The 27,480-nt window shown below is 38.9% G+C and overlaps 1 protein-coding gene across 12 annotated transcripts in view; it reads left to right on the forward strand.

Annotated features, from left to right (window-relative positions):
* The window catches only part of ROBO2 (roundabout guidance receptor 2), an 891,080-nt gene that overhangs the window by 737,394 nt on the left and 126,206 nt on the right, over nt 1–27,480 (forward strand). For all 12 annotated transcript variants that reach the window (XM_017829032.1, XM_017829038.1, XM_017829041.1 and 9 more), the window contains exons 3-5: nt 1,875–2,032; nt 3,805–3,925; nt 12,802–12,940. In XM_017829032.1, the coding sequence (XP_017684521.1) occupies nt 1,875–2,032; nt 3,805–3,925; nt 12,802–12,940 (418 nt within the window). The remainder of the gene's footprint in view (nt 1–1,874; nt 2,033–3,804; nt 3,926–12,801; nt 12,941–27,480) is intronic.

Consider the following 27,480-nt stretch of genomic DNA (forward strand, 5'->3'; position numbering starts at 1 on the left):
TGCCAGTTATACGAAAGTGGGCATAGCATTGTATAGAAGTATTTTTTCTTCTTGTATGTCATAGGGATCATGGAGATACAGGAAGATGCTTCCTAAAAAAGCCGTGATTTTGTAAGACTTTTTCTGCAGTTCTTTCCCTGAAATTGCCATGGTATTGGCTTTCTTGGCTTTGCAAAATGTTGTACTGCCAAACAGTCAGCAGGCCATGATCCTCATCATGTTTCTGTGCAGTGCATTGCATAAGTTATTTCTTCCATTTGATCTTGAAGTTCTATAAATTCCATTTCTGTCAATTTGATTACCGCAAATCAGAAGCATACAAGTGATTTGTATTAATCAGAAATATTTTGGGATTGAGTTTTTTTTTGTTTTCTGTTGGAAAAAATATGTATCCATTGGGTATGTCACCTAAGAAGCCTTCAGGTCTTTGCCAGAGCTGCATTTGTTGCCAACTTCATCCTGTCACTTCTGTTTTATACTTTGAGAGCGAAACCTAGATAGTCACTCTTTTTTTGTGTGTGTGTTAGAAAAGGAATTAACTTCCAATTAATTCCCTCCTTCCTCTGGGATCTACCTGTGTATCCCAAAATGGGGAACTATAAAAGTTACCTTGTATGTCGTTCTGAGTGCCACATATATACAGCCCACTCCCCTCAGCCTATTCAGAAACCAATTCTTGTACGTATTAATCATATTTTTCCTCTGGCTTATTACAGAACAGAAAAATATTCCGTTCCCAATGTTAAAATGGGGCACATTTTATTAACATTGAAAGCAGTAAATTATCTCTGCTTATGAAATGAGACTGAGCAATTTCTGCTGAACTCTTCCTGACTTGCCCCTTCACTAGGATACAGTGTTTTCTAATTTCTCAGAGGGCCCTGGTTCCATTAAGGGCGAGAACTGTTTTAAAGCTCTAATGAAAGCCATACGTAGCTGAAATTCAAGGAGGGGCAATGCCCTAAATTCTATTTCAGTAGCTCATCTAGAGCTATTTTCAGTTTTATGTTTATAAGAATGTCAATTAACCTAGAGACTAGGACACACATGGAAGAATAACGATGAAGTGGATATCATTTTAACACACTGAAGCCAGCTAGTTGGACCTAATTTCTTTATAGAAGCTTGATTTACATAACAAGTTGGCCTGTGATGCCTAATTTAGTTCTCAAAGAGCTCAGTGATTTAAATGCCCTTTGTTTTCTATGTCATGGGACAGCACTGGTCGAAGTTGCAGAAATATTAGAACTAAATATATAGAAGGAAGAAATAAATGTGCTGGAAGAACAATAGTAACAGCTTGATTTCTCTGACACCTTTCGGAACTGGTGATCACTTTGGTATGTATTTGGTGATAACAGTAGTAACAGGGATAACAATAACAGCCTTAATCAAGGTGTAACTCTGTAATTCAGGGTCAGTTCTGTCCCTTTTTTACCTAGCTTGTGCTGAAGCTGGAGGTCCAGGCAAGGCAGATATTCAGCACGTTGTTTTCTGTTATGAAAAGAACTGAACATCCTACCTGCAATGCTACTTTTGCAACGATGGAAAGTGACCCTGTCAAGGTTAAAAAGAGTAAGGGGTGCTACAGGTCTTTCCAATTTAAATGCAGAGCAGTGTTCTTATCTGGAGAAAAAAGCAAGGGGAAAAAAAGCCATGTGTGTGAAATCTGCCTCCGTTGGACAAAAGGACCCACCCACCAGCTTCTTTTATGAGATCATTTATAGTCAATGTAAGATGCTAACTCGTCACAGAATAAAGGTTGACTTGTTTGTTTAATATTATATGTTTCTACATGTATTTTTCCCCCCCCCCTTACAATGTCATCGCGTCTAATAATTTTTTTTCCTTCTTTCCCTCATTTATTGCATTAGTGCTACGGGATGACTTCCGCCAGAACCCTACAGATGTGGTGGTGGCAGCTGGAGAGCCTGCCATCCTGGAGTGCCAGCCGCCTCGAGGACACCCTGAGCCCACCATCTACTGGAAGAAGGATAAAGTCCGCATTGATGACAGGGAGGAGCGGATCAGTGTGAGTACAACTCGCTGGTTGTTTGTCTGCAGACACAGGACACACAGCCAAGAGCACCAGAACTTTATGGTTTTATAGCTTTTCCCACAGAGACTTTTGGCAGATTGCCTCTCTGAGCTTTCCCAAACGAGGGCAGAAGGTTGTTTATCGCTTCTGGTTTGGCTCTCCACCCTGAACTTCTCTGAGGGTTGGTTTGTCCAGTGCAATGGAGATCCATTCAGCTGTAGATTTGGTCATGTAAGGTGCTCAGTTAGATGGGGGACTTGGTGGATGTCTTTGAGCCATTTGGCCTTATCTTTTCTACATCTCAGTTCTCTGAACTGTCAAAATCAGACTTTATATCAGAGAGGTGTTTTATAGGTAAATTCAGTCATATCTCTGAGGTAGAAAAATACCACATGGGAAAAAAACCCAACAGCTTAGGATGATATTGGTAAAGTTGTATTTAGTGTAGTAATTTGGACGTGCATTCTAAATGAAGGCTGAAGTCACCCTCTAAAGAGTTATGACTCCTGAATATGAATCCATATTGACTAATTGAGTAACACTGGCTGAATTCTGTGACTGTTCATTTCTCGTACTGAGTGAAAAAGGATCCAGCAGAAATACCTAACTTATCAAGGGAGTAGAGATAAATCATGGTCTGTGCGAGCAACTGGGATAAATTAAGGGTGTGAGGACATCTCATTCCTAATTTTTAAATGCTTAGCTTTTCACCAATGATATTCCTTCAATAAAGTTTTATGTTGTATGTAATGATTCAGTGCTGACCTTATTCAACATGGACGTACTATCAGGAAGATTGTTTGTGGCTTTGGGTGCCTAAGGAATGATTTCAAGTCAAGCAACCTAAGTTGTTGCTATTTGTGGACCAGGCTCTCTTTGCTAGGGTCTACACAAGAGTAGAGAAGGAAGAGTTGCAGGGAGCTGGCTATCATTCCCTGACTCTCAAGTTTCTATGGCTGTATTCCTAGATTATTCTGAAAGCACCCCATTGTCTAACCTTTGACACTGTCTGTGACTTCACAAGCTGCAAATTTTTACTTTATTTCTTTCAACTATCCTACTCTTTCCCTCTACAAGCACCCTTTGTAGCCAAAAAAATGTTAAGTCTTACGAGACTCAGGTGAATTTTCAGTTTGGGCCAGATTCAGTCTGTTTGCCACAGCAAAGAGAGAAACTGTCTTAATCAGTGATCAAGGAAACTGTTAAGAAACCAGTTAAATGAACTAAATAAAACTAAATCCAACTGCCTTTTTCTTCTGAGAGATGTCAAGAGTGCTTTAAATATCATCATGCAAGAAATACAAGCTCTTTGTGCTGCCAAGAGGCAGCAAGAAATGTAAACTTTGAAATGTAAAGAATCTAATGAACACCGAAGGAAAAAAAATGGAGTGCAGTTGGAATTATTCAGTAGTTGAAATTAGTTGCAAGCTGAAATTAGTCAGTATGATAAAAATATTTTCTAGAACAGCTTAAATATATTTAAAGATATAAGTTTATAATTTTAAAGCCATACGTATATTTACAAGCAAAACTTTAAAACCCCTTGATTGTGGAACTTGTTGCCCGAGAAGGCAGCTTTTTTTTTTTTTTTTTCCCTTTTTTCATACTTTATAATTTTAAAGCCATACGTATATTTACAAGCAAAACTTTAAAACACCTTGATTGTGGAACTTGTTGCCCGAGAAGGCAGCTTTTTTTTTGTTTTTTTTTTCCCTGGTATACTTTGTTTATCTGAAGTTAAAAATATGTTCCTTGTTTTGAGACAGATCCGTGGCGGGAAGCTGATGATCTCCAACACCAGGAAGAGCGACGCGGGCATGTACACCTGTGTGGGGACCAACATGGTGGGGGAGCGGGACAGCGACCCCGCAGAGCTCACTGTCTTCGGTAAAGTGACTCTTGCCTTTATTTCCTCGTCACCACAAATGCCATAGACTGGATTGCCCTGGGTGGCTCGTCAAACTGTGAGCCAAAACAAGGTTAACAAAACACAGCAGTACTGCTTAGAGTGCATTTCACAGTTCCTGAAGAAGGCAGATTTCAAAACCTGCGGTTTGTAGTGGTGGAGCTGTGATGGCTCAGGGTTTTCCTTCTAAGCACAGTGCTCTCCCTCACAAAATTGCCAGAAGTAGTTAAGCTACTTCTAATACGGTTGACAATGCCTGCTTACCAGAGATTTGGACTAACCTTGCCTATTTAAACAATTCCATATTCCTGTGGGGTTGTGAAATCAAACCTCTGTAGGAAAGCACGAAAGATCAGTAAAACGTCTGTTTGATCAGTAAAATGTCTTTGGAGAAAATGATGAAATCATTTTTCTGTATATAGAGAGAGACTTTTTTCATTTGGTTTTTAGAGGGCATGAAACAGCTTTTCATCCTGTAAGCCAGGTGCTGCTGAATAAATCAAAAATTAATAGGTTTCCTGTGTGAAAGAGCTTCTAGACCTGATAGGTAAGGCAAGAAGTTGTTAGGTAACATTCCCTCCATGGTTAGGGTCCAGAACAAAAATAGAGTAGTAACTGAACCTAGAACTGGATCCATCCTGCTAACAACTGGACAAGAAGCAAAGCCACAAAATCCTGCTGTGATACATCCTGCAGGCATGGTTTTGTAGGAATTAGTCAAGAGGTTCTGAGCAAACAAAGGAAAATCAGTAAGGACAGAACCCTCACTGCTAAAGAAAACATACATGCCAACAAAACAGAAATAGTGTTAATGTTCCCTCCTGCTACAGCTCTTTGATATCCTTAATATACAATATTAAAGTTCTAAACAAGCCTGTTTGTAATTCTAGTAAGACTTTTAACAGAAATCCTAAGGTCCTTTCTGAGGCAGATGCTCCTATTTTTTTTCACCTTCTGCCTAATATGGTGCACTGGAAAAACCAGTCATATTGCTATCTCTGTGTTTGCATGTATGTGCAATTCAGCATTAGTTTGTCCACTTTAAAAAACCCTCAAACATATTATGGGATTCACAAAAGAAAAGTTTCTGCTAGACAAGATCTGAGCAAATTCTACTGGACATATGACTGAATATTTCCTGCTTTCCAGCATTACAAGACTGTAAAGGCTTCCACTTCACTTCGTTTGTTGTGGATTCATGGAAACACACAACTTTTAAAGGCAGAACTATTATACATTGCAAAAAAAAGCAGAGAAAGGATCTCTATCAAATTATTATGTCCTTTGCAGCCAATCTGTTGAAGTTGTGCCTTTACACAAATGTGAAAAAGACATGACATATCTCCTTCATCAGTTTAAGTACTGCTAATCTCTGGTAATACTCCCTGTGGATAGCAAGCAAATTGCAGTCCTAAACTACAAAGCCCTAAGAAATCCTTAAGAAAATAATTTGTTAAAAAGCATTGAACTGTAGGAATGAAAACTGAAATGTGCATGTAATTTCATATCCTGCCAGGCTATGAAAAATATTAGGTTTATCTTGGTATGTACAAGAATACATAGCCAATTGCAATATTCTGAATTTTTTACAGCATATAGTCATAACAATCAACTTGCAAAAATACAGTCTAAAATTATTTGGTGAATACTGAACAAAATCAGCAATAAGTGAGATTAGATATTTTAATGCTACATCATTGTGTTAGACTACCAAAAGAAAATTGTATTTAAAGTACTCTATCTCAGTATCTTTCTATCTAAAATTCCCCTTCTATCCGGGGATAGAAGGGGAATAAATCCAGAGAATGGGAAACATCAGGTCGGCTGTGCATGTTCAAATTGGCTTCAGTGAGCACAGGCAAGACCAGGGATCAGATGTTAAGTCCACAGCCACCTTCTAATATGACTCAGAGGTTTGAGGAACATGGGAATAGGGCAAATTTTGAGGCAAAATATGCTAAAAATAGCATAATACTTATATGCAATTGATGAGTCCAACTTTAGTTCTTTCGCACATATTTGAAAATGGACTTTACAACAAAAATAAAAAGATCTTAGCTAAGAGACTTAGAGAATTTAATTAGATGACTGACAAACCTAGAGCTGGTGATGATTCTGGAGAGGAATGCATATTAATTAGCTGTTTATTCGTTCCTCCTTTCCCGAATAGCAACCCTCCAAACCCTTTTCCTAGAGTGAAGGTGGCCTTAGTAAACTACACTATGTAGGAAAAGGAACTGTTTCATACTAGTTCTCAAACCTCTCCGGGAACCAGCCACTTGTTACTTTTGGCTTTGCAAGTTTTTCTGTAATACCTGAAGTTCACTTCTGCGTGTGGCTCGTGACAGCTCTCTGGCTCCCTGTACAGAAAATTTAGCTGGAGGCATTGCCTCTGGAAAAAGTGACTCGGTGTGGTGGCCTGAGGGGAACAGCAGGGAAGCCTAACCTAAAATATTACACCTTTCCTGAGTTTAGAAACAAAAAAATAAAATGGACAATAAGAACCTTGGAAAGAAGTAGGGGGAGAAAATAAAAGTTTCCCATGGGCAGAATATATCCACTTGGCTGGGTACCCATTCAATAACCCTTGCTGAGAGATAGTTGTGAATAATACATGTAGAACTTTCACAAAACAACTGATGTGTTTTTTTTTTTCCCAAGCTTGTCTGCTTGAAACCTTGTTTTCAACATTCAGGCACTTCTAACTGTATGCTGGTAGTGTTGATGCAGACTGCATTTCTTTTGCTCCCAAGTCAGGATTCTTCTACTAGCAGAAAACTGTCAAACGTTCATAGCAAAATACCATAAAGCAAACTGAGCATATAAGCAGTGCTACCCAAAATTATTCCTGTGTTTTGAACAGTCACGATGATGCACTAAATTTTGTTAGTCTTTTCTTTCAAGCACTATTGCTAGTTTTTGCCTTTATGAGGCTCCAAGGTGCAATCTTGGGGGAAAGCAAGAAAACAGGGGCTGTGACGGAGTTGTCCTTTAAAGGAAGTTAATGACATCAATCCAAAAAGAGGCAGCGTGGGACTTTATTATTCTAAAGGCCAATTTCAGAAGCGTAAGTGATACAAATTAGGTTGCTTTGCTTGTGTTTGGTCTCATAGCCTTTGGCTGAACAGAATTAAAGCAAGATGCAAAACAGAACCAGTTTAATTCCAATTTGTAAGAAAGCTTTGTTTGTAAATACATAATATGGAGCCAGAAATTAAATAAAGTGGGAATTACTCTTTAAGATAACCTTTATCATTTTGTCATGCTATTGCCCTGTTCTAAGTTTTCAAGTCGTTTTAGCTGTTTCAGACTCTTCTTTTTTTTTTTTTTTCCTTTGGACTTAAAATGATATATTTGAAGTGCATGTACAAAGGTATGTCTTGTATATTGATTCTAAAGCTCAGTGAAATCAATGAAAGCCTTAGTATATCAGCTTCAAGAGACTGGCATCAAGCAGTGGAAAAAGATATATTTAGAAGAGCCTCAAAAGAATATAAAGCATAACTAAGAAGAGTACAAAAACGTCTTTAAAAGATATGTCAATTTGGACATAACAAAGATTGTTTTGGATTAATCTTTGATTTTAACTTTGGTACCTGACCCTTTTTTCAGCTAATAAGGTCCTATGGGATGAAGAGGTACTTTTGTCTGATGCTTGAAGAAGTATTTGTGTTTGATGTTCTGTAGATATTGTCAGGCTGAAAGAGAAGCCATAGTTTCAGGAAGAGTATTCTGTGATGACATGGCATTAGAGGAAAAAAATCCAAAAATCCTTTAATGAAGGATTGGGGGCACATTGTGTCCCATTTTACTTTCTTGAGCTCTGCTTATGTGGAAGGCCTTAGCAGAGAGTCTTGTCCCATTGTATCCTGGAAATTATTCCCAGAAGCTTTCCCAGTCACATGGAAAAATCTACCAAAACCAGGTATACATTCACACATCGAGACAGGGAAATCAGCACTGTGTGTTTTGTACCCTTCAGATGAAAGCTTTTCCAGGTTTTTTTCCAATACTTGTATTTCCCACTTGCAGTTTACTTGTGGCAATTTGCAAAAAGCCACTTTGTCTTTACAATATTTGTTATTCACAGATACAGAGGAGCTGTAATAGGATAATGATACTGCTGTGAAAAAGGGTCTGATTTGGTCTCCAAGGTCTGCACAGAATGGTCAGTAAAGACTGAAATGAACACGGTTGTAGACACATATAAAAGGAGAAAACTACTAGTAATGGGTAAAAATAATTTTACTGCATATGCATGTGCCTCTTGTCGGTGCTCCATGCCTTTACTGGGCAAGTTTGTCTCACCTTGGGTGCTGCTTAGGGAGCAGAAGGTGCTTATTTCTAAATGAAAAATAGAAAAGTGCCTAAAAGGAGGCAGTAGAAGAATGTCTTTAAATATAAAGCCGTCTGCTTTTGCAATTGTATTTTCATTTATTTGGCCAACATAGGTAAATTTAGTCAGATCGTAATATCCTGTCTTATTCCATGTCTTCTTTTTTGGCAGAGAGCTTTACTTCATCCAGACTACATTGTATTTAATAAAATATCTATGCTATTGACAGCATTCTGAAGTGAGATTTGCTTCCAACCATCTAATGTTTCCTTTTTTTTTTCTTTTTGCATCAGAATGCTAAAGGGAAAAAAGCTTTTATTTTTAACATTTGCTATTAAATCCCTCCACAAAGCCTTTTAATTTTTACTTTAATACTCTTTCTAGAACACAAAAACATTTTAAAAAAATTATGTCTTCTCTCCAGCAAAGACAGAGAAAACAATTCCAAATCAAATTGAAGCTCTGCATTATGGGGACCATCAAATCCTTCACTCTAGCAGTTGCCTCAGCAGAGAAAATATATTAAGGGTAGTTAGGATCATTTTAATTAGATTGAGGCCTCATGTATGGCTGTCTAACTTTTTGAGGAACAGAGAAAGGGCAATAATATATCTGAAGGTCATCTGAGCCTCTGTAATAGACTGTGATACTCAGACCAATTGTTAAATATGGGAAAAATTGAGTTCTGAGGTTAACTTGTGTCAGCACCCAAAGCAAGGAAAGCATTTTCCTGTTTCTGGTTAGGATCTGTAGGTTTCCTTGCAGTGCATATCTCAAGCTCTGCAACAGATTGTTAGATGTGTGTCCAGATTGCATTAACAACCCCCTTTTATAACTGCAAGCAAAGTTTATTCTGAAGTTATAAAGGTCACCCTAGTAATAGCATGACTGGTTGACATGACATATAACCATGACCTATTTTATAGTTCTCTTCAAAGATTTTTAATATTCATCAGAGAAAGTCTGGGAAGTAGGTACTTTATTTACTCAGTGAAAGCTTATAAAATAGCTATATTAAAATTTTTATATATGTCTGTGATTTTAATTTATCACCCTTTCTTGTTGTTTCTCAAATATATTGCGTTCTGGATGCTGTTGACAGAATAACAATGTTTAATTATACCACAAGGCTTTATTTATGGGCAAACCATTTCAGAAGGAAAAAAAAAAAAGAAAAAAAAAATTTTTTTGTCAAGATTAGCTCTTAAACTAAATTTGACCTGGCTGTGTGAAGAAACCTTCTTTATTTAGCATGCTTGGGCAGGCAGCGCTCTGTCTCCTGAGAGATTAACATTGTAAGCAAGTTATGCAGGTGACTCAAATCCAGTTAATCTCATATAAAGAATGTTAATTGCATTGGCAATGGCATTCGCTCTGATCACTTTATAGCTGTATAATTAGCTATTGGACACATTCAAGGGGTTTTCTGAGTGATATAAATACAGGAAACAACATGAGAGGTAACTTGTTCTTTCCTGATTCACGCTGTGCAAAATGCAGAGATGATGGAAAAATGGAACCAGCAGTTAATGGTGTTTGCATGTCCTCGCTAACTGGGATCTGTCCTTTCATAGCTATTTATTTTCTGGAAACTTCTTAAATGTTTTTGAAAATATACAGTTTAAGAAGCTGATCTGAAACAAACGTGTGGGTGTATGCTCCTAAATTGCCCAGATGTGGAATCCAGGGATTTACCTAATGACCTTTGGGCCATTTACTTTCTGGGTTCTCCTCAACATGCGACAGGGATTTATTTCCTCATCTCCTGTGGAGAAGAATTTACAACCACAAGTAGTAATTTCATCAATATGCACACACTAATTTCTTAGCTGTTTACATGCAGCTTTTATAAACGTGGTCTAAAATAATCTTTGTGTGCAGACCAAGCCGTTGCGCAGGTACACACAGAGTTATTTAAATTCGATGTGGGTGTACCAAGGGCCTCCAAATCACCAATCAAAATGTCAATCTGGATCTAAATTTCTTAGTTTAGGATCATCTCTGAAAAAAAAATACCAAAATGAAGAATGTATTATGTATGAGCTCAGAGCAGGGTTTGGTCTGAGATCTTCTTAGGAGAGCAGTTGTGAATAAGATGCTGTTGCTAACCTGCAGAAAGTTTCATAAAGAAATTCCCATCTAGATTCACATAGTTACAGGTGGACCAAGTGCATTGCTTAGCACTAATGTTAAGAAATGATAGGGTTTTTTACCTTGTCCAGTTTTAATAAGTTTGTCAAACTAAAAAGGCTTTATCCAAAATATTCTGTGCCTGATTAGAAAACTGATTTTAATTTATTTATTTTTTAAATTGCCAAAATAATTCACTCTTCTCTAAAAATGTTGAAGTTCTTGCAGTTTTGAGTAAAAGGAATAATTGGAGAGAAATGGGCAAAGGTTTGAAGGAGAGGAATGGAGGAAGCTTTCTGTCCTAAGTGCAGGTCCGATACGATATTTCTGGGCTAAGATGAGACAAATTGGCTAAGGAAGCAGTCAGCAGCTGGATATGGCTTGTACACAGACTTGAAATGTGGAATAGTAAAGATTTCAATGTGTGGAAAGAGACTAGAACTGAATTTACTTGCCCAAACGTTGCTGAAACCTGCAGGTCCTGGGCAGGAACAGGAATAGGACAAAAGCAATGGCTTGGGGAGAAGAATCTCTGCCCGTTAGACATATTCTTATCTCTGTCATCTGGAAAAGTGCTATAGATTCTTGAGCATGTCTATTCTTCTGCTGACAAAATACGTTTTCCCCTGCCAATAGGTCCCCCTGCTACTATCATGGAATTCCTATCTGATGCTGTCACTCATTTGCATAATTACTAACAGGTGGTTTTGTGTTCCTTAATTTTCTGACTTGATATTCTGATTTATAAAAGGGGTGAACATTTTTTTTTGTCTGCAACTGAATTCGATGGAAGCTGAGCTTTGAACACACAAAATTAGTGTTTCATTCTCTCCGCCCCTTAAAAATTGCCAGTTTTGTGGCTCAGATTGGGCATAAAAATTTAGCAGATACTTTTTAGCTTGCTTTCTAAGATCTCAATCACACCTTGGAGAGGAGTTACGAAAATAAGTGAGTTGCTCATGAAGCTTTAAGATATGTGTAATAGAGGTCACGAGGAAATTAATAATTCTGCCTTTGAAGTGAAGTTTGATTAGTATGACAGGAGGCCACCCACTAAACAGTACAACTAAAGCAAAATATTAAACACCTGCTCATTAAATGAACACCAACAATCTGGAGATGTTTGGGGAAAAAATGGTGTGTTATCATATAATTGCAACCAGTCCCATAAGGCACGAACAGAAAGGAAGTGATTAACAGGCACGCAGGCAGCCTTAGTTCTGGCAGTGAGGGTGCTGCCTGCCTGATTTTGCAACCTTATTAACGCTCTTTAATGGTTTTTATTTTTATTATTATTTGCATACAATGAACATGTACAACCAACCTATAAACTCAGCTCTGTAGTTATCAAGACAAACTGCCCGAGTCAGAATCTGGTATTGCTTGCATCCCTGTGAACTTTGAGCAATTTTTTTAAGTGACATCATACCCTTCAACTTGCTGAGAATGAAATGTGAAACATAGCGTGTAACCAGTTTTAAATGTCTTTATGATAAATCCCTGTCTTGAGTGGAAATACTGCTTCGTATAAACCCAGTCTTATAATGGTTTGACTAGCATAAATAATTTATGACAATAAAAGTGTGGTATGGTTGAGAGGACAGAACAAAATTTATGCAATCCAAAGGCAACTTGGAAACTCACCCCAGTGACATCCTTTCAAATGAAATTACCGGTACTTGGAGTTTGTACCAGTGTCTGTGTACAGGATACTGCACCAGGACCACTGAGAGCAGATTGTGGCTCTGCATCTGGATTTTAAGCAGGCCTGTGCAACATTAGGGTGATTAATAATATTTGTAGCCGTGCAGGCTAAAATAACAAGGGTAAACAGAAGTCGTTATTCAGACCTTAATTTGGTTTTCCATGGTGAAGTCGGCGAAGGGAAGCTCTGTCCTCTGCCCGACGCTCCGCAATTGCCTGAGATGCCTAACACCGAGTTTAAATTTTCCTCTGAAGCATCAAGGTATTGATTGTTGCCAAAGGCAGGCTGACTCCATTGGCAGCTCATATATTGCTAGAGCGGGCAGGAGCTCTCAGATCAGGCTTTGTGTGCGCAGCAGTGCAGAGCCACAGCATTCCTAGGGAAGGGTGTGGGCTCAGAGGCCTGTGTGCTGTCCAGCAGGGCAGGTGGGCAGTCAGTCCTGGCACAGGCTGCCTTCTGGTGGCACTTCACTCTTCCTTGAGGGCCAGATGTGACAGCCCCTGCCTCTCCAGCCTGGCAACCCTCTTCCTGGCTCTTTATGCACATCATCAGTTCCACTTGTCTGAATTTGTGGAGCTCAGCCTCCTTTCTGTGTGGTGGATGGGTAAACAAAAAGATGCTGAAAAGTCAAAAAATGTTCATTTCAACCCTCTGACTCACCAAGGAATTTTAATGTCTCTTTCAAGAGCGGCCCACGTTTCTCAGGCGACCGATAAACCAAGTGGTGCTGGAGGAGGAGGCCGTGGATTTCCGGTGCCAGGTGCAGGGGGATCCCACACCCACAGTCCGGTGGAAGAAAGATGATGCAGATTTACCGAGAGGAAGGTGAGAGCAACGTTCACGTTCCCCACACTTTCAAATTTCAGTTGTTGAATAATGCTGGAATCCATCCCTACTACTTGCAGCTTGTTGTCTGACATTATTTCCGAGATTTATTTCCCTTATGGCTGGTCTTTGGCACTACAAAACTTGTTCCAGAGCCAGCTGAGCAGGGACACCCAGTCTGGGTGAGTTGTCCAGGTAATGGATTCCTGCGGAAGGAAGAAAAATGATTTGTAGGTGTTATGAGCACATGGGTATTCACTGAATTTACTGGAGACAGTAAAGATGTTTTAGGAATGTATTAGTGAGAGGTGAGAGTAGCCTTCAGAATAATGTGCTGATACCAAGAGGGAGACAACTTGGCAGGAGAGTTGCTCTGTTGCACTAGCAGAATGGATTAGAAGCACAGCACCGAGGTGGGCTTTGCTGGCTCCTTGGTTCACTTCTGTTAAGTCTTGGAGAGAAACCTTCCTCTTGAGGAAACAAAAAGCCAGACTAGCACAAGCATAAAGCAAAGCTGAAATCTGGAACAGGCCCCTTGTGTTCGAGAAAGACTTGTGTATTCTGGAACAAACACGGAGAATATTCCAGAGTGAGCAGGGGCAGAGAGACTATCCTGCAAAACAGTATTAAATTAGCTTGGCTCCTTTCAGCTAACAGAACAGCGTTTGGTCCTCATTTTCTGAAACTCTTCCTTGTTTTGATGCTGAATTATTGTTACATTAAAAAATATTAACACAGAAACAGGTCTGGGAACAGGAATTAAAACCCAGGTCTCCATAACCCAGCAAATCCTTCTTGGCCTTGTGGCTTTTAATTTCAACAGCAGATCTGAATAGCACCAGGTTTTTTTACCCTACCATAGTTGATCTTTTCCATCAGTGGAATATACTAATGGAATACATAATCTAGAAAAAACTTTTCTACATAAGTAAGATAGGTATGTGTATATATATATAAATACTTAAAAAAATTAATTTTCTTGCAACTTAAACAAATTAAATAGTGACTTAACTGTTTTGCTAATTATACTGGCAGATGTGTATGCGTGTAATACACAAAATATTATTTTGAAGAGAAGACTTTTGGATGTTAGGATAGATTTTTCTGTTTGCTTGCTATTTAACCGTGCACTGTAGAGTAGTGCACAGTAAATACATTGTGCTTTTGTGATTTATTTTTGCTGTTGTGCTACTTTTGTTGTTTTAAAGCGTGTCTACTTCTTGGTCTCATAAGCAGTAGTAATAGATGAAGAGCCAACAGTGTCTTTGGTTAGGTTGCATTTTTAATAGTTTCTTTTTTAATGTCTCTGTTACTTCTTTTTGTTTTTTATCTTACTGTGTACTTCGAGATGATTTTTCCTGTTCATTCATGATGTACTTCTAAGGAAGAAGAAATTTAGGAGGAAGCATAGGAAGAGTTTTCACTGGGCTTTTAACTAAAAGGAGAGAAGGTTCATGGGATACATTCTGATAATAATCAACTTCAGGTTCCAAAACTACTCTCAATGTTTTACAGTGTTTTCACACTGCTGTTTAACATTTCGTTAATTGTGTTTTGGCATCTTAAAAGAGAAAGCGAGGGTATGTTTCCATCTATATCTGTTTCCCAGAACATCAGAGGGGGGGTAAGGAAGGGGCAAGGTTGCAGAACCTCACTCTGGAGACCACCTTGGGGGACAGAGGACTAACACAGCCCCTGCCCACGTAGCAGGTGACCACCACCTGAGCCACATGGATTGTGGTCATCCAGTAGAATCTGACATCTGCACTTCAGAAGCAAACACCTCTGCTGGACAGCACTGTATGTTTTCTTTTCTAAAATGTTCCATATGTACAGCAGAATATGTGAGCAGAGTCTTCACTGTCTGAAAAGGGGATATTTCCAAATAGGAAATATCCACTGCATGATGCTTCACCAAGGAAGATTAACTTGGAATGTCTAAAACAAAAGCTATTGGTGGGGGTTTTTTTGGATTTTTTGAAACCAGCAAAGAAATTTGCTCAAGTGTAGTCTGAAGGAATAGATAGATGGATGAGAAAATTATAATATAGCAATTATATAAATTAAGAAGAGAATGTCAAAGTTTTTCCTCCTGGATGCAGTGGGAGGTGGGTTTTAGGGGTTTTTTTTTTGAGGTAAAAGAGAAATTAGCTTCCAGCTTTTGAGCCCCTGTATTTAAGTATTTCAGCATCTACAGCGAAATATAAAGCCCTCAAGGAATTCCCTTTGTTATTCTTCCTACATGCATAAACACTTCTTCTGAGCAGATCTGTGCAGCTATTTGTCTTATAACTCTCAATATCAATTTCCTGTTTCTACAGCTAACAACGTTCTTTGCACATCTGTCGGTTTTAATTTTTTCAATAATTTCCTTTTGGCTTCATCCCTAGATTACAAGACAATTATAGTAGGTACCTGTTTCAACAATTACTGCAAATTTTTAAATGTGTCTGTTGTTAGTTCGACTTCCAAAAGTGTCTAGTTCAGTGGCAGCAAAGTGGGACAAACTGAATTTTTGCATTTTGTTTCTGTAATTTGCTCCTGGTGAATGCCAGAATCAATAATAATGGATCCATAGTCTTTCAGAACTCCTTCTCTGTTTTTCCACCTTACTTACTTTTAGGTTTTTCTTAGTGACATGTGCGAAAGCAATCACAGTATTTTCTGGTGACAAGTATAAATAGTATTGCTGCACCAATTTGTGTGTTGAGTAATAATTGGAAAATAATTTCAGACTGTTGGAGTTTTAATTATAAAGGTCCCTGATGAACAACAAGCATCTCCAGTTGCAGTTGGATTAAAAGAGAAAAAACATCCTCGCTTCTAAAGAAATGATTATGTTTGAAAGCATCACTGTTTATAAAAAATTAATTTGACCATTTGTTGAAAAGTCTGTGTAATTAACCAGAACTATATGAATAACTGCGCTTTAAAACTGAGAGCAGTTAGTTTATTCTGAAGGTCCAAAACTTCATTCCAAATTTTAGCTGCTTTGAATTGATGATCTAAACCAACTATGGTAGTCTGTATTTTGAATTTAAAACCTTAAAATGATTCTTTGAGTGGAATTTTTCAAAATGCCAAGGAAACGTTGATCTCACTGGCAGTCACAGGAAGTTACTTGTCCAACATCCTGTAGACCTCACTTGAGATTTCAGACTGTAATATGTATCCTGGAGCTCTTCTGCATATGCCTGGACAGGAATTAAGAAAACAATAAATACTAGATGGAAACAGTGTTGTGACTTGTGTATGATAACCATTTTCATAGTTCTTTTACATTGTGATAATGAATTAATTGTAATCTTCAGTCTTTAAAATCCTTGTTAGAGCCCAAACTGATCCCAGCAAATTAATGACTTGCTGGTTTAAATGTTGATACAGCACCAACAGGGAGAAACAAAATGCAAAGTGAAGTCAGGGCTGTGTAAAGCCTTTTTCCAGAAGCTGCCCATTTCAAATCAGTGACCCAAGACTGAAATGCATTGTAAATCAAAGGTAGGGGCGCATGGTGTATATTTTATTTTAATTGCTCTAAAAATTCAGCATCACACCATAGCCTCCACAGTACACAAAGGCTAGGGAATAGTTAATCAAGTATGACTCATGTCAAACCACTGGAGGTGAACAGGATATTGTAGGGTCACCAATCCCATGCCTTTGGCTGAAATATGAGGTTCACTATTTCATGAATAGTTTCTTTTCATTATAAATGACACAAGGAAATGGCACAAAGATTGTAGTGAAGTGACTTAGACAATTGTGGCCATGCATAATTATTAGGACCTATTGAAAATGAAATAAAAATTGTCTTTATGCATTGAAGTCTCTTTCCAGAGACATGCTCAGGTATCTTTTCCTTTGATGTCTTCTTGGCCGAAATAGAGATTATACTTTCCTGCTAAAGACCTGATGGTCTCCTCTGTGGTGGGAAACTCAATATGGCCTGGATCCACTTCTGATTCATCTACATTTTAGTCCTGGTAACAGGAAGAAAGTGATATTATTTGAGAGCCTCCAGTATGAGAGTGGCATATCTATGACTAGCAATTTAATAACATTTGAATAAGGTTTGCACAGTGTTTCATTTCTTCAAATTTTCTAGCGAAGCCGAAGAGAGCAGCTGCATGGTCTGTAATTACATAGCAAGTAATAAGGACTTTTTTTTTTTTTTGTAGGAAGTGAAGAGATTTTCAATTACAAGTCAAAATTTATGACACACTATAATAACTGTTTAAACCTTTTATACAGAAGAAGCCAGCAGTGCCAGCTCTTCGGGAGAGTGAGGTTAGCTCAGCAAATGTATTTTTCAGTTGCCTTAAAAATGACTGAGTAGCAATCACATAGGCCTTTTTTTTGCATTCCAGCCCAGAACAGCTGTTTTAGCTCAGTAAATACATCTTTAATGAAATTACAACCTGCTCTTTTAAGTTGCACTTACAGGCACTGTCTGATTAGGTGGATATTGTACTAGAGATGAAAAGTGGCAACTGCACCAGCAGGAAGAGGTATTTGTTTTATGCATCACCCAGGCAGTGGGAGTGTAGGCAGAAAAACCAAGAGTGATGCTTCAGAACGACAGTGGTGTGAAGTTTACACAAGGTATATTGCTAAGTGTTGAGAGATTGTAGGTTATTAAATGAAACAGAGCAGTGTCACGCAGCAGTGAAAACCACAAACAGCACAGTAAGCTTTCTTACTTGCTGAAGATTAGCCATATTCATTAAAAATTGTTTGGGAAAGAGCATTCTTAAAGCATAGAGTTAAATTATATATTCCAATATGTATGTTAGCTGCAACAACACAAGTCTGTGTAGGTGTTAGTTTTGCTATGTTTTTGAAACTGGATGCTTTGTACCTGAAAAGTGATTGCATCTGCAAAGTCTGGGCAGAAATACTATCACACTCCTGATAGTACTTATTGAAAAAGTACACACCTATAATTTCTGTACTTTCCTTCATGGCATCTTGTGAGCCCAAAACTAAGAGTAAAACATGACATTTTAAAAAATACGCTACTGTCTTCCAGATGAGAATCTTTGAAATGGATTTAAATGCAACTGGCAGCAAACCTTATCCTAATGAACTCAGAAAAGCTGGGTTCCTTAAAAGGACATCCAGAAAGGCCCTGATGGCCAGAGAAGTTCTGCATTTGTATTTCTCCACTGTGGTGGGTTGACCCTGACTGGATGCCAAGTGTCCACCAAAGCCTTTCTATTATTTCCCTCCTCATCTGAACAGGGCAGAGAAAATATAACAAAAGGCTCATGGGTCAAGATATGAATGGGGAGAGATCACTCACCAGTTACTGCCATGGGCAAAACAGACTTGATGTGGGCAAAAATTAGTTCAATTTATTATCAACCAAATCAGAATAAGATAAGGAGACATAGAACCAAATCTTAAAAACACCTCCCCTCCGCCTTCTTCACTGGCTCTGCTTCACCCCCGATTTTCTCTGCCTGCCCCCTCAGAGCAGTGCAGGGGATGGGGAACGGGATTACAGTCAGTTCATCATGTGTTGTCTCTACCACTTCTTACTCAGGGGGAAGACTCCTCACACTCTTCCCTTGCTCCAGTGCAAGGATTCTCCCACAGGCTCACAACCTCCTCCAGGCATCCTCCTGCTCCATTGTGGGGTCCTCCACGGGCTGCAGGTGGATCTTGCTCTGCCATGGACCTCCATGTGCTGCAGGGGCACAGCTGTCTCACCCTGGGCTGTTTGCACCCTGGGCTGCAGGGGAATCTCAGCTCAGGAACCTGGAACATCCCCCCACTCCTTCTTCACAGCTCTGGGTGTCTGCAGAGTTGTTGCTCTCTCATGAGAGCTTTGGTGGGAACCTTGCATCTAACCAGGTTCAACCCGCAGCGTTCATAATCACAGGATAAGGCCCTGTAAGCAAGAGAGACAGTAACTTTTAAGAGTAAACAACAGTGCTACATAATTCCATTTATCCGTGGATGGGATAGTGAGGTATTTAACTACAGCCCCCTCTAGATACAACGAAGGGGAGACTGACCTTTCAATGAAATATGAGTTAATAACATTACAGTGCTGTGTGCTTTGTTCAAGTTAATATCTGTGCCGATTGTAACAAAATGCAGTCTAATGTGTATTGAAAATTAATTAGAGTAAAGAGTGTGTTTTAGTAGTGTAATGGATATAATCTTTGGTTACATCAGCAAATTTCTATTGCAATTAATAACAATTAATGGTTTTAAATAAAGGGTCGGGGGGAAAGGATGTTTTTCATATTAGCTATATCACATGTACTATTTGTCACCTCTGGTTAGATCCTATATGATTTGCATGTCCATCTTTTTTTTTTTTTTTTCCCTAAGCTAAAGCATTAAGGAGAGATTAAGTCCCTTTATGAGGAGCATAGGGGAGAAAACTGGATGTTCTTAACAGCTTGTCAAAAGGAGGCAGTGAAAGAAAGAGATTTAATATGCTGTTTGTGTCCTTACATACATCTGGAGGGAGTAGAGAGGGTTTGTAGAGGATGTTGTTACCATGGGTGTAGTGCAGCACACAGCTGGCACAGAGTGAGCTGCTATGCAACTTGTAGAGTCCATGGATCCTGAGTGAACACAGGCAGATCTCAGCAAAGTGCAGTGTAAGCATCTTTTTGCTGTTGTCTTGAGCCATTTGAGGAAACTTCTGTAAAGCCAGAGATATAATTTAGAGATAAGGAGGTGATGAGAGGTGAAATAGGTGCAGGGATTGGTTAATTTTGTGTATATAGCATCAAGATGATGTACACCAGTGCTTGTGGGGGGGTACCTCCTTCTCTTTTACTTTTGGTTGAGCATCCCTTTTCTCTGGTTGATATTTTACCTGTCACTGATCGCTTCCTGCTCCGTAAGTGAAAAACTACTTCTGACACTTTTATGAGAAATACAAGGCCAAGTGAATGTGTAAATGAGAGTATTTTTTACGTTTTAAATCCCCCAAAGCTTGACATTGAATAAAGTCCTATAATTGCATCATCCCACGGTTACCCCAGAGGTCTAAAATTTAACCCAGTAGTTACCTGCCATTCCATTTGTCTGAAATATTAAATGCTGTGAGCAAAAGTGTTAGATGCGTGGCTCTACCAGACTGATCAGTAGAGAAATGGTTAATAACACTGACATTTAAATTGGCTTCATGTTAAGTGTCAGTTCTCACCACAGAGCTGAAGAAGAGCTATTGTTTCAGGCAGTCTGTTTGCAGATTCATGAAAACAGTCTCCAGTTGCTTACATAAGGGTCAAGGTGGGAAAAATAGCTTTACAACTCCATGGACAGCATCCATAAAGGAATTCTGTCAACTAGCACTCCTGCCTGCATGTTTTCTCTTTATGCTGGGTGAGCCATTGGTGATCTATGAAGTGATCACTGACAGTGCACTTGAAAAAGTATTGTTACAGGAAAATGTTTGTTTTGGTTTTGTTTTGATTTTTTTTATTCTCTTATTTAACATCCTAAAGTAGTTAAATTTCAGGGAATTAATGAGGTCACTGGCAGAGCTCAGAAACAAAATATAATGCCAGTAGTATTAGCCTCGAACTTGGGTTTCTCTGAATTTTCCACTCACAGAAGGCTGAAGTAAAAAAAATAATCTTGTAGGAAGGAGACACAGTAAAATTTAATGTAGAATTTCACTCAAAATACTCATTCTAGTGCTTGAATCTTTTTTACTATCAGAAAAGCAAAGTATACTGAGTAAAAACTTAATGATCACATAGTTTATACACTGTATTTATAAATTTTAGAATATTTAGGTAGCCAACGTTCTTGAAAAGTATAAGGATACCAAACAGTTTAATCTCACTGTAATCAGTTTATTGACTATTAAAATATAGAATGAAAAAGTAAAGATAATTAACTATGCAATTTTTCTATCAAACCCTCAGGAGAGCAGGGAGAGGGAAGCTGGCAGTTATGTTCAAGTGGGAGTAAGATTCAAGAACTCTGACTATTGATGCTACTGAGATGGGTGGCCTGCAGGGATTTCTTCTGCATTAACACATTCCATCCCTGCATGGGATACTAAAGTTGTCATCTCTGTCAAAAACAAATAAATTTACACAGTCAGTGAAAACACCTCAGTGGTAAAGTTTTAACGCTGAGAATTATTTTAAGTTTCTATTGGTAAGTCCTACATTGATAATTGCTTAACATTAGCAAAATGTACTTTTTAAGAATATGACTTCTGGCTCAACTGCAACGTTGAAGGCAGTTTCATTAAAACATTAACATGACTTCATCTTTAATTACCACTTCAAGGTTGGTTACTGATTCAAAACACTGATTAGAAAATACTTCAGTTCTCTGACAAGTTTATAGTAATCGTTTATCATGCTTAAGGCAAATATTAATAGATAGGCAAAAACAAACTCTGTTTATTTCAAACTACTTCTGATCTATGTGCTCATGTTAAAAAAAAAAAATGCATCAAGCCAAGTTTAGTGAGTGCGAGAGTCTGGTCTGGGCTCAGATCTTACTTTGTTCCAATCCTTGCAGTATCATTTCAATTTTTCAAACCCAGAAATGGATGAAACCAGACAACTCTGAGAATCAAAGGTACTTTTCTGACGGATGAATTTATGACACAGGCATTAATAATAGAAACCTCCCCAAGTGCCTGAGAAATGTGTCTCAGCTGTGAGGGAAAGGACTGCTTCTGGTGATGGGAGGATGGGTCTCCATGCCAAGCCATTACGTGGTCTCTTAGATCATACTTCCACTGACGCTCCAGTTTCTGAAATATGGAGCCGTGTCTGGAACTAAAATCAAATCAGACCCCATTTTGGGTAATTATTATGTGGTAATTCCCTGTGAGTACACTTCTCTGTGCAGAGATGTAGAGGTAAAAGATGGAGCTTGCATAAGTTTAGATAGGGTTTACTGAGTCATTGATTCCCAAACATATGTTTTGTTCTTAACTTCTGTTTGTTTCCAAATTATTTCCAAGAGAATCCCAAAGCAGTCTCATTTTAATTTCTTGGTTCTCTTTTGAGAGCTTGGCTCCTGATTTTGTGAGGCACTAGTTATGTGCAGTCACACCTGTCTGTTTGCACATAAGAGCAGTACTGCAGAGTGTAATGCTTCCAGAGAATTTGGAGAACACCATTTTCATGGACACAGGTATGGTTTCACAATGTTGGCCCAGTGACTTTACAGTTATATACATGTTTTATGAGATTTAGGCCATTTTGTTGAATGCCTTGGTTTAAAACACAGTGCAGCATGGGTTTGTGTTTTGTATTATTGCAAGTGAGAGTGAGTACCGTAACATTTACAAATTATATGCTAATCACAACCCATAGGAGGTTTTGGACTAAAGCAGAACGTGCTGTCAGCATACTTTAAGAAAAATCAGAATAGTGAATAGTAGCCTGTGCCATATAGCTCTTTTTCTGATTTGTTGTATGGGATAAGGCCAGTGAACCCTTTTATATGACTGCTTGCCTATGTGCCTCCCAGGAAGAAATTCAAGGTAATGTCACGTATTCTCCTACCTTTCTGTGGCAGGAATGGCGCAGCCAAAAGATAAATGGGAATGCAGACATGTAGATGTTAGTGGTAGCCATCCTGTCAGCACCTTGGGGATCGCTCCCTGGTAGCTCAATTTATCACAGCTGCCAGCAGCAACTAGCCTTGATTTCAGGGGCACAACAGAGTAATTTGAGACCAGTGCACACAAATGTACACATTCACGCTCTCTCTGTTGGTGATTCAGGTTTACTGGGGAAAGGAAACCAGAGACTCCCTTATCTTTCCCTCAGAAAGCTGTCACTCACAGAGGTCTGGGCTTCTTTCTTCTCCCGCTTGTCAGTGCATGGGATGGAAGTGAACAAAACTCCATTTGTGTAAGGGAGCTGGGAGCAGGGCATTGCCGGTGGGAATGGAGGCTCTCCTGCCTGCTTCTGGATCACACAAGGCTGAAGCAGGTAACGAGCTCACGCTTCCTATCTCACTGCACCTTCCCTCTGGCTCCCTCCATCTGGCACAGTCTTGGAGCCAGTGAAAAGCTGTGGCACTGTGCTGGGAGCTGAAGTGCCAGCACCACAAAAGAGAAGTGGAGACAGAAGCTTAAGCCTCCTTAACTACCTCCTGTTTACTCTGGTTTTGGCCAGTAGCATCTCTCTATTTGGGCTCCCTAATCATCCATGTTGTGAGTAATCTTGAAGCTTTGTGCGTGTTTTGCAAAATAGTCTGGCAAACGGGCAAAAGGAAATAGAGCAAAGTCATTTTTGTGCCATCTCTAAAAAAAAAAAAAAAAAGAAAGAAAACCCTACAAAGCATACATACAAAGATTCGAATATTTTATTTATTTTATTTTATTTTATTTTATTTTATTTACAGTAATGCTTCAGAAGTAAATAGATGCCCGGTATAAACAGATTTAAATTTTTTGGGGCCAGCGACATTATTTGCAATAGTTAAGATGTGACTTTTTCCTCTTGCAAGCTCCCTTTAGCGAGAAATAAGACTTTCTGAGTTGGATGTTGTTGAATTTAGTGATGAATTTTGTGAAGTTTAAAATACACTGCTAAAGCAAGTACATCCTTGTATTAACAGTTAGGCCTACTTGGACATTTAGGAATGTAATTACTCCAACTGGAGACATATTTTCACTACCTCTGCACGTTAAAGACAAAAGAAATGCATATATTTTTATGAACAGCTGCTTGCACATTTTTGAAAATCTGGAAACTAGAGGTTCTCTGAAACACTCTGAAACTGTATTTAAAAAAAGCATGTTGCTAAATCTCTCTTTAAGTTCAGTAATTTTTTTTCTACTATTTTTTGATTTGATGACCATGGAAGATTGGTGGCTGAGTATGAACAGATACACTTTTGAATGGGGGGGGGAAGAATTATAACTGTGACAAAACCAGTTCAATTCAAGTTTATTCTTAGATACTTAAGTCAATACATTAATTCAACCTCAGTACATTAATTTGTATAGTTAAAAACAGTCAATGTGTTTTGTTTTATTTGTTATTTAGTTGAGCAGATGGTAATGGTTTTGACACAATTCAGTTTTTTATTTTTCTTCTTTTCTTTTCTTGAAAAAGACAAGGCTCTTTTTCCCACTTTGTCACAGCTGGTTACCAATCAATCTCAATTCACGGTACAGTGATGATAGCACATGTTGTTCAGGGGCCAAATCTGATTGGGTTGCATTTTCAGCAGTGTTTCATATCAAAAAAAATTGTGTCTGTATGGCAGTGACTGTCAGCACACTATTGTACAACTGTCATTAATCAAAACTAGCAACAATGAATGCATTCATATGTGCCAGAGACTGCCAGATTTCACTCAAAATCACCCAATTTCTATTAGAATTTCCTCACCAGCAGTGTTTTCTCATCTGCCTCTTGTTTCTCTCTTTCTTTCTTCCTTGCCAGTCCCCTGCCAGCCCCTTCCTTCTCGGGTAATTAAAGGCAGATCTGCTCTATTACTTGTAGAACAGAAATTATTTAACGTGGTGCCCAAAAGTGGCTGGTTCATATCTGACACAGGCTGACTGGCTGTTTAAAAGACCTTTCCCAGCTCAGTCTGATGGCTGAAGTCTAAGCTAAACTGAATGGTGAAGCACCTCTGAATGTTTAACAAAGAGAAGTACTTAAAATCAATTAGATGGCCATAAATATGTGAAGCTGATGTCTGACACCCCATGGTTTCAGCTGAATGTTAGCATTAATTGGCTGGGAGTCAGCAATATTTGGGCAATATGTCACAAGTTGTTTCTTGACACTGCACATATTTTGAAGGCATTGCCTTCTGAGTGCGCTGGCTACACTGAGGAACAATTTAACCACTACGCTCTGGTTTCCTGCCATTCCATGGTCAGTCCAGGAGCCTGGTAACCTCCCTCTGTGATTGGTAGTAGCAAAGAGAAAGGCCCTAATCCTGATTCCCCAGTGTTCAATAGCACTAATCCAGGTGAGAGTGAACTTCCACAAAAACTCGGGCGAAAACGCCTCCCTGTGGGAATACGAGGCTGTGGAACAGAGAGGGGAGGACACACTGTTCAAGGCTGCACAGGTGGATCCTGAACACATATTCAGTCTTCACTCCTTGTTACTTCATGGTCCCTTTCTTGCATAAACTTCTTGTGCTGCTGTGGATCAGTCTAAAAGCCAGTTTTCTTCCTACCTGCTTCATCTGTCAGAGCTCTTCACTGAACCCTGGTGACTTCTGGGGACAGTGCGGGGGGGAACAGATGACTGAGGGGCAGCGTATCAATACTTCAGGACAGCAGATGGTTATAATGTCCCATGGGCCCATCTATGTATGAATCTAATTGCTGGATGGCACATTCTGTCAGGATGGTCCAAAAACCCAGTTTGGCCTTGTAGGAGAAGCGGACTGGGAGAGCTGAATCTGTCCTTGAATTAATTGATAACTGGACCGTGAGAGCGACATGTTTACGCCACCCTCCGTTTCACGGCCCGCGTGGGAGATGATGGCTGCACCCTTGCTCTGCGTCCTGGCATGCCATGCAGCTGGCTCCTTCCCCCAGCAGCCTTTGCACAATTTGCATGATTGGCAGGTGCAGGCATAAAGGCTGCCCGAGCCTGCAAGGCAGCTGGCTGGCATGCCGTCACCGGCACATCGGGGAGAGGAGCGAGTCAGCTGCAGCCCACAGCAGACTGGAGGGCCCTGTCCCAGGCCTCCTGCATCCCAGTTCAAGCAGCCCCTCAGTCAGATGCAGTCCTGCTGCCTCTCTGTTTTTCTCTTGGCAGCACTAAGGGAACCACAGGGATGTTATTTGTCCTATTAAAAAAAAAAATAAAAAAAATCAATGACTAATTGTTGCCCAGCTTTATAACTCTGATTCCTATATCCAATTCATATTTATATTACAACTGATCTTAGTTTTCTCATCTTACACGAGCTGAATACAAATTTATATTTTTAGACTCCTAGGGCTGGCCTCATGTCAAGAAAATAAGCATTTTCTCTTGTCTGCAACTCTGCGGTCACCAAGGACAAGTAACTGCTCCATCAGTGTGGGATACTGTTGTCACATCCTTGAGATTTTCAAGGGGGGAAAATTTGCATTTTCTCTCTTATGTAAACAGTGATTTCTGTTTGCCATTGACTAATGCAGCACAGCATGCAAAAATGACATAATTTGTGAGCAGTCAAGGAGAAATGTTCCTCAACTGCATGTGGCTGTTGAATGTAGTTGCAATAGATCTGTAGTGCTCCAGAAACGGCATGTTAAGTATTTCTAGCATCATAACTTCCCCCCCACCCAAAGGCATTATACTGACAAAAGACATATCCCTACAAGTTGCTGAAGTTTGCCATGGCATCTCCTTATTCTTCCCCTTGACACATCTCTTATTCATTACTTAAACCTGAGGTACTGCATGTACATACAGTTAAGTGTAACTCCTAGGAAAACGGGTTTTGTATGTGGTTATGTTAACTCTGACAGAATGGTTAACCTCAATTTGGTCTTTTTAAAATTATTTCTTATTAATTTATAGAATGGACTTACTGAATACAGAACGAAATTGTATTGTAGTGAGTGTGAAAAGATGTCTTGGCAATAATGTTGTAATTGATATCTAACTAGACCTAACAGAACTCTTAAATGCTTCAACATATAAGACCCTTTGAGTTAAGATGTTTTAAAGTCTGTTAGCATTCAGTGTTCTCTCTAGAAATCTATATTAAAGAAACCAATAGCAATCTATATTATGTACAAAAAAAATTATGTTTCATGTTCCCAAAGCATTTAAAAATGCTTACAGAGCCTGACAACCTTCCTCTAAGTAACTGCATTGCATTCTTATTCATCAAAACTTTTAAAGGTGCTCTTCCAAATGAACAAGTCTGTAAGTTCTTTACTGTATAGCAAAGAGAAGGTAAATCAGTCCTTCTGAAGTTATGTCATGATTGTGAATGCAGTGAGAAATAGTACTGGCATCTCCTGAAGTCTTGATCTTTCTTTAGTTTCATGTTCCTGTTTCACTGTTTGGTAAATGAGAATCTGAAGCCAACTTCAGGTTCAAGATGACTTAATTTATCGTAGGCTTACTATGTGAAGAAGAAATGTTGTTGAAAATAATTTTACAAGAGAGTATTTCAAGATTAAAATATCCATACTGGAATTCAGTGTTTTCCTGATTTGGGGACCACCAAATGCATTTCATAAAAGATGAAGTCTCCCATTGACTTTAATGAGCTTTGGATGAGAGCCTAAAATAGTTTGTTAAGCATGACTTCTGCAGGATAATAACAATTTGACTGAAAATATTTTTCTGGATATAAGCACTTTAAATGCCTCGAGAATGAATGTTCTCTGCATGTTGGGATACTTTGTATTAATTCACATTTTATACATCCTTATAGTTTTAGAATTATTTCAGCAAGAGAAACAAAGAAATGGAAAAAGCATAATTGAATTGTTTCTAATGTGTTTCAAGAAAGAGAAAATGTTATTGTCCACCCTTAATGAATCATTTTGGGGTATTTCTGTGAAATTGATAAATCTGCTTTAATGTGCCTCTTCAATAAATGTCACATTC

The sequence above is a fragment of the Lepidothrix coronata genome, unplaced genomic scaffold, assembly GCF_001604755.1.
Source record: "Lepidothrix coronata isolate B3197 unplaced genomic scaffold, Lepidothrix_coronata-1.0 Scaffold157, whole genome shotgun sequence".
In the NCBI taxonomy this organism is placed as follows: Eukaryota; Metazoa; Chordata; class Aves; order Passeriformes; family Pipridae; genus Lepidothrix; species Lepidothrix coronata.